Source organism: Oncorhynchus masou, unplaced genomic scaffold (genome assembly GCF_036934945.1).
Source record: "Oncorhynchus masou masou isolate Uvic2021 unplaced genomic scaffold, UVic_Omas_1.1 unplaced_scaffold_1574, whole genome shotgun sequence".
NCBI classification, from domain to species: Eukaryota; Metazoa; Chordata; class Actinopteri; order Salmoniformes; family Salmonidae; genus Oncorhynchus; species Oncorhynchus masou.
The window spans coordinates 19,372-31,696 of NW_027005804.1; the positions used below are offsets into that span (position 1 = coordinate 19,372).

The 12,325-nt window shown below is 46.1% G+C and overlaps 1 protein-coding gene across 3 annotated transcripts; it reads left to right on the forward strand.

The window, feature by feature from the left end:
• Positions 1 to 442: 442 nt before the first annotated feature.
• On the forward strand, positions 443 to 10,553 carry LOC135531290 (THUMP domain-containing protein 1-like). 3 transcript variants are annotated; one of them, XM_064959411.1, is made up of 6 exons: positions 443 to 626; positions 779 to 1,003; positions 1,310 to 1,481; positions 2,163 to 2,248; positions 2,429 to 2,591; positions 6,895 to 10,553. In XM_064959411.1, exons 2-6 carry the CDS (start codon positions 800 to 802, stop codon positions 7,362 to 7,364), a joined length of 1,095 nt encoding a protein of 364 aa, XP_064815483.1. In that variant the 5' UTR covers positions 443 to 626; positions 779 to 799; the 3' UTR covers positions 7,365 to 10,553. The 3 variants fall into 3 exon arrangements, with proteins under 3 accessions (XP_064815483.1, XP_064815482.1, XP_064815485.1); XM_064959413.1 differs by having other exon boundaries at positions 460 to 515; XM_064959410.1 differs by having other exon boundaries at positions 443 to 1,003.
• The last annotated feature ends 1,772 nt before the right edge of the window (positions 10,554 to 12,325 follow it).

A 12,325-nucleotide genomic window follows, 5' to 3' on the forward strand; every position in this document is an offset into this window, starting at 1 on the left:
GATGGCAGGAAGCTTTGCCCCGGTGATGTACTGGACCATACACACTACCCTCTGTAGTGCATTGTGGTCGGAGGCAGAGCAGTTGCCATACCAGGCAGTGATGCAACCCGTCAGGATGCTCTCGGTGGTGCAGCTGTAAAACGTTTGGAGGATCTGAGGACCCATGACAAATCTTTTCAGTCTCCCGAGGGGGAATAGGTTGTGTCGTGCCCTCTCCATGACTGTCTTGATGCGTTTGGACCATCATCCCTAAGTTTATACAGTGTGATCAACAGATTTAACAATTTTGTTGTCAAATAGTCTAATGTTGAATTTTTCTAACAGCATTCCAACCTTGTTAAACATATATAGTCCAATTGTGTCATGATTTCAATATTTTTTATTAGTTTACATGTTTCAATTGGGGACTTTTATTTTGAAGGCGATACGCCGATTCCACTTTTGCTGCTCACAACACTCGCGTGTTTGAATGAAGGAAGGAGCCCACGAGTACCTTCAGGCTCAACTCGAGAAGAGTACGATAAACGTTGACTAGTAGCTCTGTAATTTAGCAAATTAAACGATACATTGTTAGCATTTAATCCAACGTGTACGATCAAGGATTGAGATTTAGTACAGTAGATAACGTAAGCAATCCCGGCTCGTGTCGTTTGTTGTGCTTGCATGTTAGCTAGCTAGCCAATTCTACTATACTTGCATGTGCCAAACAATAAACCAGATAGTTAATGTTATCCAGGTAAATGTGTTTTTTTCTAACAGTTAACAAACTATTATCCAGGACTCCTGTATATGATCAAATATGTCCGAAGCACAAGACTTGAGAAAGCGCAGTAAGAAACGTTATGGCGGCGGACACCGGAGTAAGAAGTACAAGGGTTCCCGGGAGCTCGAGGTGGGCATGCAAGGTGTCCTCATCACCTGCAATATGAACGAGAGGAAATGCACCGCGGAAGCCTTCAACCTGCTGAACGAATACGCCGACCAACTCTACGGACCTGAGAATGTAAGCAGTACATTTAGCGAGGCCATGTACGAATACGTGACGAGGTGTTTCCCTTAATTCCTTCCTTGAACTCGTCACTGGTGGAACGGATAACTGTCCAATCATGTCATTCAAATCAGACATCAACTGAACGTAAATAGGAGTCATTTCTTAAGTAACTGCGCCAAGCCAACTTTCAGTGTGAATTGTTATTAGTTATTATTTCTACTGTACATCTTTATTGGTTAGTAATCTTTGTTAATAGTTATAAATCTTAAGTCTTTTTTTTGTTTAAACTAACTTCTCTAAACTCTTCTGACAACCCAGTTTAAGGAACCCGAGGAGAGCAGTAGCGAGGAAGAGGAGGATGAAGATGTGGAGGCGGCTCTGAAGAAGGAGGTGAAGCAGCTCAAAGCGTCGTCGGGGAAACGGCAGCGGCGCTTTCAGGCCATGGACAGCGGGGCCAACAACGTCATCTTCATCAAGACCAGGAACCTCGGTGAGGAAGAGTTTAACTGAGATTAAGCATGTCTCAAAAGACTCAGTATATATTTTTAACTGAACCTTGATTTAACTGGGCAAGTCAGTTAAGAACAAATTCTTATTTACAATGACGGCCTACACCGGCCAAACCAGGACGACACTGGGCCAATTGTGGGACTCCCAATGGCGGCCGGTTGTGATACAGCCTGGATCCTAACCAGGGTGTCTGTAGTGACCCCTCTAGCACTGAGATGCTGTGTCTTAGACCGCTGTGCCACTCGGGAGCCCACTACTTTGGACCAGGGCCCTGAGTGGAGAGTGAGACGACTCATTTATAGCAGACACTTTTAGCATAGTTCTTGAGCTCATTTCAATAATCCTTAGTTTTATCCTAGCCTGGGTACCAGTCTGTTTCGTGCCGTCATGCCACTAACTTGGCATGACAAGGAGCTGACATGATAGCAGAAACAGATCTGGGACCAGGCTAGGTTTTATAAAGAACTGCCAACATTGACAGTTACACCTATTCAGAAGTTCTCAAAATAGTCTGTTTTGTTTATAACTAGTATTTTTATTCTCTCTCTCTCTCGCTGTCTCTCTCTCGCTGTCTCTCTCTCTCGCTGTCTCTCTCTGTCTCTGTCTCTCTGTCTGTCTCTCTCTCTCCCCTATCTGTCTCTCTCTCTATGTCTCTCTCCAGACCCTGAGAAGCTGGTGCATCACATCCTGTCAGACCTCCACATCACCAAGAAGAACAAGTCACGAGTCATCCTCAGAATGCTGCCGGTGAGCACATGTAATGTCATGGGGCTGAGTATCAGATGGCATGGAGGTTTCCTGACCGTCCAACCAGAAGAGAGAGGGAAAGACTGGCTGGAAGAATGTCTCTTTTTGGGAATGTGTGGGGGTTTTTTTGGTGGTGGGGGGGGGTTCCTTGTGGTTCTGATGGTTCTCCGTGTGTTCTAGGTGAGTGGAACGTGCAAGGCGTTCCAGGAGGACATGGATAAGTACCTGAGTGTGTTCTTAGAGCCGTGGTTTAAAGCCCCCAACCAGGGCAGCTACCAGATCGCCTTCAAGGCTCGGAACAGCTCCCACAACAAGAGGGATGACATCATCAAGGCCCTGGCAGGTGGGCTACATGGACACAGTACTGGGAAACACATCTCGAGATACAGTGTGTTCAGAGACCAGAGAATTACCCCAAATCAGATCGATTGCACCGAATACAACTGGTGAACATTGAAATGCTTACGAACCTTTCTCAACGATGAAGAGTTTAAGATTAAAATGGTAACTAACACGAGGAATACAGTAACATGCTAACTAACACGAGGAATACAGTAACATGATAACTAACACGAGGAATACAGTAACATGCTAACTAACACGAGGAATACAGTAACATGGTAACTAACACGAGGAATACAGTAACATGATAACTAAAACGAGGAATACAGTAACATGGTAACTAACACAATAACATGCTAACTAACACGAGGAATACAGTAACATGATAACTAACACGAGGAATACAGTAACATGGTAACTAACACAATAACATGCTAACTAACACGAGGAATACAATAACATGCTAACTAACACGAGGAATACAATAACATGCTAACTAACACGAGGAATACAGTAACATGGTAACTAACACGAGGAATACAGTAACATGGTAACTAACACGAGGAATACAGTAACATGGTAACTAACACAATAACATGCTAACTAACACGAGGAATACAATAACATGCTAACTAACACGAGGAATACAATAACATGCTAACTAACACGAGGAATACAGTAACATGGTAACTAACACGAGGAATACAGTAACATGATAACTAACACGAGGAATACAGTAACATGGTAACTAACACAATAACATGCTAACTAACACAAGGAATACAATAACATGCTAACTAACACGAGGAATACAATAACATGCTAACTAACACGAGGAATACAATAACATGCTAACTAACACGAGGAATACAGTAACATGCTAACTAACATTAACACAATAAAATGCACAATAATAAGCTGTACACAGAGAGTACCAGCACCAGATCAATGTGCAGAGGTACAAGGTCTTTGAGGTAGATATGTACATGAAGGCAGGGTAAAGTGACTAGGCATCAGGATAGATAATAAGGTATTTGAGGTAGATATGTACATGAAGGCAGGGAGAAAGTGACTAGACATCAGGATAGATAATAAGGTATTTGAGGTAGATATGTACATGAAGGCAGGGAGAAAGTGACTAGGCATCAGGATAGATAATAAGGTATTAGAGGTAGATATGTACATGAAGGCAGGGTAAAGTGACTAGGCATCAGGATAGATAATAACAAGGTATTTGAGGTAGATATGTAGATGAAGGCAGGGTAAAGTGACTAGGCATCAGGATAGATAATAAGGTATTTGAGGTAGATATGTAGATGAAGGCAGGGTAAAGTGACTAGGCATCAGGATAGATAATAAGGTATTTGAGGTAGATATGTAGATGAAGGCAAGGTAAAGTGACTAGGCATCAGGATAGATAATAATTAGAGTCAAATGAAGAACAGAGTAGCAGCAGCATATGATGAGTGTGAAGGTGTGTGTGTTTGTGGGTATAAAGTCTAGTGATTGTGCGATCAGTGCAATATAGTTTGGACACCATTTATTGACTATTGATCAGTCTGGCTATATTGATCAGTCTGGCTATATTGATCAGTCTGGCTATATTGATCAGTCTGGCTATATTGAGCAGTCTGGCTATATTGAGCAGTCTGGCTATATTGAGCAGTCTGGCTATATTGAGCAGTCTGGCTATATTGAGCAGTCTGGCTATATTGATCAGTCTGGCTATATTGATCAGTCTGGCTATATTGAGCAGTCTGGCTATATTGAGCAGTCTGGCTATATTGAGCAGTCTGGCTATATTGAGCAGTCTGGCTATATTGAGCAGTCTGGCTATATTGAGCAGTCTGGCTATATTGATCAGTCTGGCTATATTGATCAGTCTGGCTATATGTATCAGTCTGGCTATATGTATCAGTCTGGCTATATGTATCAGTCTGGCTATATGTATCAGTCTGGCTATATTGAGCAGTCTGGCTATATTGAGCAGTCTGGCTATATTTATCAGTCTTCTGGCTTGGGGATAGAACCTGTCTCGGAGCCTGTTGTTCCGGTACCGTTTGTCAGACAGAGTGAACAGTAACAGTCTATGGCCTGGGTGGCTGGTATAGAGGGTAGCAGAGTGAACAGTGACAGTCTATGGCCTGGGTGGCTGGTATAGAGGGTAGCAGAGTGAACAGTGACAGTCTATGGCCTGGGTGGCTGGTATAGAGGGTAGCAGAGTGAACAGTGACAGTCTATGGCCTGGGTGGCTGGTATAGAGGGTAGCAGAGTGAACAGTGACAGTCTATGGCCTGGGTGGCTGGTATAGAGGGTAGCAGAGTGAACAGTGACAGTCTATGGCCTGGGTGGCTGGTATAGAGGGTAGCAGAGTGAACAGTGACAGTCTATGGCCTGGGTGGCTGGTATAGAGGGTAGCAGAGTGAACAGTGACAGTCTATGGCCTGGGTGGCTGGTATAGAGGGTAGCAGAGTGAACAGTGACAGTCTATGGCCTGGGTGGCTGGTATAGAGGGTAGCAGAGTGAACAGTGACAGTCTATGGCCTGGGTGGCTGGTATAGAGGGTAGCAGAGTGAACAGTGACAGTCTATGGCCTGGGTGGCTGGTATAGAGGGTAGCAGAGTGAACAGTGACAGTCTATGGCCTGGGTGGCTGGTATAGAGGGTAGCAGAGTGAACAGTGACAGTCTATGGCCTGGGTGGCTGGTATAGAGGGTAGCAGAGTGAACAGTGACAGTCTATGGCCTGGGTGGCTGGTATAGAGGGTAGCAGAGTGAACAGTGACAGTCTATGGCCTGGGTGGCTGGTATAGAGGGTAGCAGAGTGAACAGTGACAGTCTATGGCCTGGGTGGCTGGTATAGAGGGTAGCAGAGTGAACAGTGACAGTCTATGGCCTGGCTGGCTGATATAGAGGGTAGCAGAGTGAACAGTGACAGTCTATGGCCTGGGTGGCTGGTATAGAGGGTAGCAGAGTGAACAGTGACAGTCTATGGCCTGGCTGGCTGATATAGAGGGTAGCAGAGTGAACAGTGACAGTCTATGGCCTGGGTGGCTGGTATAGAGGGTAGCAGAGTGAACAGTGACAGTCTATGGCCTGGGTGGCTGGTATAGAGGGTAGCAGAGTGAACAGTGACAGTCTATGGCCTGGGTGGCTGGTATAGAGGGTAGCAGAGTGAACAGTGACAGTCTATGGCCTGGGTGGCTGGTATAGAGGGTAGCAGAGTGAACAGTGACAGTCTATGGCCTGGGTGGCTGGTATAGAGGGTAGCAGAGTGAACAGTGACAGTCTATGGCCTGGGTGGCTGGTATAGAGGGTAGCAGAGTGAACAGTGACAGTCTATGGCCTGGGTGGCTGGTATAGAGGGTAGCAGAGTGAACAGTGACAGTCTATGGCCTGGGTGGCTGGTATAGAGGGTAGCAGAGTGAACAGTGACAGTCAATGGCCTGGGTGGCTGGTATAGAGGGTAGCAGAGTGAACAGTGACAGTCTATGGCTTCTGCATCGCTGGGCAGCTCTAGGCTGGGTTTCCCTTTGTAATCCGTTACCATCTGCAAAGCCCTGCCACGTAAGACGAGCATCGGAGACGCTGTACTACGATTCCTCCTATATTGTCCTTCTGCATGTTTGATGTCGTAGCTTTCTTGTATGTGTCCGTGTCCCGTCCCCTGTGAGCGGTGACTCTGGCTTTCAGCCCAGCGTGGATACTGCCTGTGATCCATGGTGTTTGGTTTGGATACGTTCTTATAGGTACTGTGGGCGCGTTCATCGTCTATGCACTTATTGAGGAAGCTCGTGACTGTTGTGGTTGAATCCCTGGAACATATCCCAGTCTGTACTAGCAAAACGGTCTTCCGGCCTCGTGTCTGCTTGGTCCGACCACTTCCTTATTGAGGACCTCCCTCTTTTACCTTTGATCTATTGTGATGCCGTATAATCACAGAGATCCTATCGAATAGAACACATTAAATGAAGTTCTATTGTAGAATTCTAAAACGGTCTTCTAGAATACTGAAGACAGATTTAATCTTCCTCAAAGTCAAACCTCTTTGCTTGGTCCGACCACTTCCATCCTGGATGTTTCTGTGTGTCTCATTGGACCATTTTCCCCAGACACAGATTGGGCCTGGTCTGAGAAGCATGCTGGGTAGAGATTACATCCAGGAAACTGTCTCTACATGTTCCTAGTGTATCCATATCTCACACACCTGTCCTCTGTCCATGGGACAACCCCTGTGTGTGTACTGTGTTCGCTCCTATAAACTCTGTACCTGGCCATGCTCATTATGTTTATCTCCCCCCTGCAGGCCTGGTGGGGAAGATGAATCCTAAAAACAAGGTTGACCTGACCACCCCTGAGCTCACCATCATCGTCGAGGTCATCAAGAGTGTGTGCTGCGTCAGCGTCGTCAGGGACTACACTCTATACAGGAAGTACAACCTGCAGGAGGTAGCCAAGGAGGAGGGGCCTAAAGATGGGAAACAGGAAAAGGTCACCACAAATCAGGAAGAGATCAAGTCGAACCAGGAAGAGAAGGATGAGAAACAGGAAGAGAAGGATGGGAAACAGGAAGAGAAGGATGGGAAACAGGAAGAGAAGGATGGGAAACAGGAAGAGAAGGATGGGAAACAGGAAGAGATCAAGTCGAACCAGGAAGAGAAGGATGGGAAACAGGAAGAGATCAAGTCGAACCAGGAAGAGAAGGATGGAAAGCAGGAAGAGGGAAAGGATGCCCCAAAAACAGATCGGGAAGGAAATGGGGAGGAAGAGAAGTAGATCTCTGTACCAGGAAGGGAGAGAAGAAGAGGGAGGGGAATGAGGGAGGAAGGAGATCCCTGTACCAGGATGGGAGAGAAGAAGAGGGAGGGGAATGAGGGAGGAAGGAGATCCCTGTACCAGGAAGGGAGAGAAGAAGAGGGAGGGGAATGAGGGAGGAAGAGAAGGAGATCCCTGTACCGGGAAGGGAGAGAAGAAGAGGGAGGGGAATGAGGGAGGAAGGGGATCCCTGTACCAGGAAGGGAGAGAAGAAGAGGGAGGGGAATGAGGGAGGAAGGGGATCCCTGTACCAGGAAGGGAGAGAAGAAGAGGGAGGGGAATGAGGGAGGGAGGGGAATGGGACTGATAAACAACTCAAAAGGCATCTCACAGTGCAGGTGATGCAGTCAATGTGTTTTAGGTAGTTTTACTGTAGAACAGGTCCTATTCCTGTTGTCCATTCCAAATGGAACCCTAATCCCTATATAGTGCACTATTTTTGACCTGAGGCCTATGGATCCCTTGTCAGAATGAGTGCACTATGAAGGGAACAGGGTACCATAGGACCTGGTCTAATGTAGTGCACTATGTAGGGAATAGGGTACCCAACCCTGACTATGACAAAATCCCTTCGGTCCTCCATTTTGTATCGTCTCCAACATGTCCTCCTCATTGCTGACAGTCCATTGGTCCCCTCTCCATCACCGAGCTCTCAGTGAAAGCTGACAGTCCATTGGTCTCCTCTCCATCACCGAGCTCTCACTGAAAGCTGACAGTCCATTGGTCTCCTCTCCATCACCGAGCTCTCACTGAAAGCTGACAGTCCATTGGTCCCCTCTCCATCACCGAGCTCTCACTGAAAGCTGACAGTCCATTGGTCTCCTCTCCATCACCGAGCTCTCACTGAAAGCTGACAGTCCATTGGTCTCCTCTCCATCACCGAGCTCTCACTGAAAGCTGACAGTCCATTGGTCTCCTCTCCATCACCGAGCTCTCACTGAAAGCTGACAGTCCATTGGTCTCCTCTCCATCACCGAGCTCTCACTGAAAGCTGACAGTCCATTGGTCTCCTCACCATCACCGAGCTCTCACTGAAAGCTGACAGTCCATTGGTCTCCTCTCCATCACCGAGCTCTCACTGAAAGCTGACAGTCCATTGGTCTCCTCTCCATCACCGAGCTCTCACTGAAAGCTGACAGTCCATTGGTCTTCTCTCCATCACCGAGCTCTCACTGAAAACTGACAGTCCATTGGTCCCCTCTCCATCACCGAGCTCTCACTGAAAGCTGACAGTCCATTGGTCTCCTCTCCATCACCGAGCTCTCACTGAAAGCTGACAGTCCATTGGTCTCCTCACCATCACCGAGCTCTCACTGAAAGCTGACAGTCCATTGGTCTCCTCTCCATCACCGAGCTCTCACTGAAAGCTGACAGTCCATTGGTCTCCTCACCATCACCGAGCTCTCACTGAAAGCTGACAGTCCATTGGTCTCCTCTCCATCACCGAGCTCTCACTGAAAGCTGACAGTCCATTGGTCCCCTCCATCACCGAGCTCTCACTGAAAGCTGACAGTCCATTGGTCTCCTCTCCATCACCGAGCTCTCACTGAAAGCTGACAGTCCATTGGTCTCCTCTCCATCACCGAGCTCTCACTGAAAGCTGACAGTCCATTGGTCCCCTCTCTATCACCGAGCTCTCACTGAAAGCTGACAGTCCATTGGTCTCCTCTCCATCACCGAGCTCTCACTGAAAGCTGACAGTCCATTGGTCTCCTCACCATCACCGAGCTCTCACTGAAAGCTGACAGTCCATTGGTCTCCTCTCCATCACCGAGCTCTCACTGAAAGCTGATGGGTACATTTTTTTTTACATTTCATTAGATTTTTAAAATAGATACATTTTTTTTTAACATAAAGGTGTCATATTTTTTATTTTATTTAAATTCCCTAATTTCCCAGAAATCCTGGTGGTAGGGTTCTGAGTTCCCTGCTTAGTCCTTCTCTATTCAGGATATCCTGCATCTGGGACTTTTCAACCCGAGTCACCTGACAGTCTCTCCTCTGTAAATTAATGGTAGAAGACTACACTTCTAAGTTGACCCAGTTCTTACAGGGCTGGTTTCCCGGACCCAGATGAAACATACTCATGGACCCAGATGAAACACACTCAGGGACCCAGATGGACCCAGATGAAACATACTCATGGACCCAGATGAAACACACTCATGGACCCAGATGAAACACACTCATGGACCCAGATGAAACATACTCATGGACCCAGATGAAACATACTCATGGACCCAGATGAAACATACTCATGGACCCAGATGAAACATACTCATGGACCCAGATGAAACACACTCATGGACCCAGGTGGACCCAGATGAAACATACTCATGGACCCAGATGGACCCAGATGAAACACACTCATGGACCCAGATGAAACACACTCATGGACCCAGATGAAACATACTCATGGACCCAGATGAAACATACTCATGGACCCAGATGAAACATACTCATGGACCCAGATGAAACATACTCATGGACCCAGATGAAACATACTCATGGACCCAGATGAAACATACTCATGGACCCAGATGAAACATACTCATGGACCCAGATGAAACATACTCATGGACCCAGATGAAACGTACTCATGGACCCAGATGAAACATACTCATGGACCCAGATGAAACACACTCATGGACCCAGATGAAACATACTCATGGACCCAGATGAAACACACTCATGGACCCAGATGAAACACACTCATGGACCCAGATGAAACACACTCATGGACCCAGATGAAACACACTCATGGACCCAGATGAAACACACTCATGGACCCAGATGAAACACACTCATGGACCCAGATGAAACACTCTTTCATTGAGAATCTCCATTGAAAGTGCTTCTTAGTCCAAGGGCTGTTATGGATCATGTGTCTCAGAGTAGGAGTGCTGATCTAGGATCAGGTTCCCTCTGTCCATATAATTGTATTTGTTATAATCTTAAAGACAAAACTGATCCTAGATCAGCTCTGAGACCAGGAATGTAGGCCTGATCTGAGTGCAGGACTCTCTTGTATACTGTCCGATAATGGAGGTATACTGTAATATACCTTTTTGTTTTGTAGAACAGAGTAACCCCCCCCCCCCAAAAAAAAAACAGATCCTTTAAATAAAGTGATTTTTTTGTGTTTTTATATTCTCATTCTCCCTCCACTTTATTTTCAAAGTAACTCACCAGCTCGGTTTCCGTCTAACCCAATGCGAATATTGTAAAATCTGCATAAAAACAATATGCAAATTTACCCACGAGAGAGAGAGGTGTTTCCATCAAACTAACTTGTAGCAGATAAAAGGCTGTGTGTGATGACATGGTGCATATAAAATACATTGTTTTTAGGGTTAAATTCCCACGTACCGACAATCTGTTTCCCTTGCACTTTCAGCTCTTAATAGTCAGCTCAAGACATGTTGCGTTGTATAGCGAGCGATGAGACTATGTACTAAAGAGATGAATAATTTTTATTTGTCAAAGGGCAGTTCGGCATCAATCATCATGTCACCGGAATAAGATCCTCAAAATGTATTGGAAATGAGCATCAAGATCACCGCGCACTTTCACCACCCTGTGAAGTTCATGATTTCTTACATATTTCATCTGAAGCCTAATAAACTGCTTGCTTTCCCGACGAGTCGTAGGGGAGGATCACACACCGCGTCATCGCGTAACTCAACGGTTACTTCCATATGATGGTTATTATATCAATATCTGTGCATTAAATCCCACCTTGTCCAGCGTATTTTGTTATGTCGACATTTGGAAAGTTTACCGAAAACAAATAGTTGTTTCCGTCAGGCCTGTCATGACATGTTTACTTAACTCAGATTTTTTCTTAAATCAAAAGTTGTTTGTAAACCTGGTTACAAATACCTATTCCAATGTCATTTTGCCATTACTGCTGTGTAACACCAGGTGGCGCTGTATTGCACTGTAAACCAAGCCAGTAGCACAGAGGTGACCAAATCCTCTTCATATAGAGAGCTACCGACAGAGCAGGCTTTTGCTCCGACCTATTTTTATTTATTTACCCCATTTTCTTTGGTAGTTACAGTCTTGTCCCATCGATTGGCACTCCCGAACGACGAAGGTCGAGAGCCGTGCGTCCTCCGAAACAAGCCGCACTGTTTCTTGACACAATGCCCGCTGAACCCGGAAGCCAGCCGCACCAATGACTCGGAGGAAACACCGTAACCTGGCAACCGTGTCAGCGTGCACTGCGCCCGGCCCGCCACAGGAGTGGCACAAAACCTTGCTACTGGTGTGCAGCTCTGGCCACTCCGACTCCTGGGTCCAATTCATTCGGGGCACAGCGATGCAAAACATTTTGCAATGGGGAGAAGGAGTATTATGGGCTAGTGCAGGTTTTATTTATTTATTTTACCTTTATTTAACGAGGCAAGTCAGTAAAGAACAAATTCTTATTTTCAATGACGGCCTAGGAACAGTGGTAGTCCCTCCCTGTTTTTGTACCTGTTATTTACCAGAGTGACCACAAAGACTGCTCCAGAATTAAGATTTTTTTACCTTTATATTTAACTAGGCAAGTCAGTCAAGAACAAATTTTAATCTTCAATGACACCTGTTCAGGGGCAGAACAACAGATTTGTACCTTGTCAGCTCGGGGATTTGAACTTGCAACCTTTTGATTACTAGTCCAACTCTCTAACCACTAGGCTACCCTGCACAACAACTGAAGATGGCCAAGTTCAGGCCATCGGTCTCTTCATATCTCTCCTTCATGAGCAGGTCAGGATCAGTGAAGCATTGGTCCATAGTCTGGACACTCACCATCTCAGGAGTGTTAGTATGCTTCCCTAATGGCCCCCTATTCCCTATAGAGTGCACTACTACAGACCAGAGCCCTATTCCCTATATGGTGCACTACTACAGACCAGAGCCCTATTCCCTAT

Bases quoted from the DNA above. Each gene is read 5' to 3' on its own strand.
- LOC135531290 (XM_064959410.1), top strand. From the start codon at position 800: ATGTCCGAAGCACAAGACTTGAGAAAGCGCAGTAAGAAACGTTATGGC. The intron at 1,004-1,309 runs GTAAGCAGTACA...CTGACAACCCAG, and splicing joins AACTCTACGGACCTGAGAAT to TTTAAGGAACCCGAGGAGAG. The intron at 2,592-6,894 runs GTGGGCTACATG...TCCCCCCTGCAG, and splicing joins CATCATCAAGGCCCTGGCAG to GCCTGGTGGGGAAGATGAAT.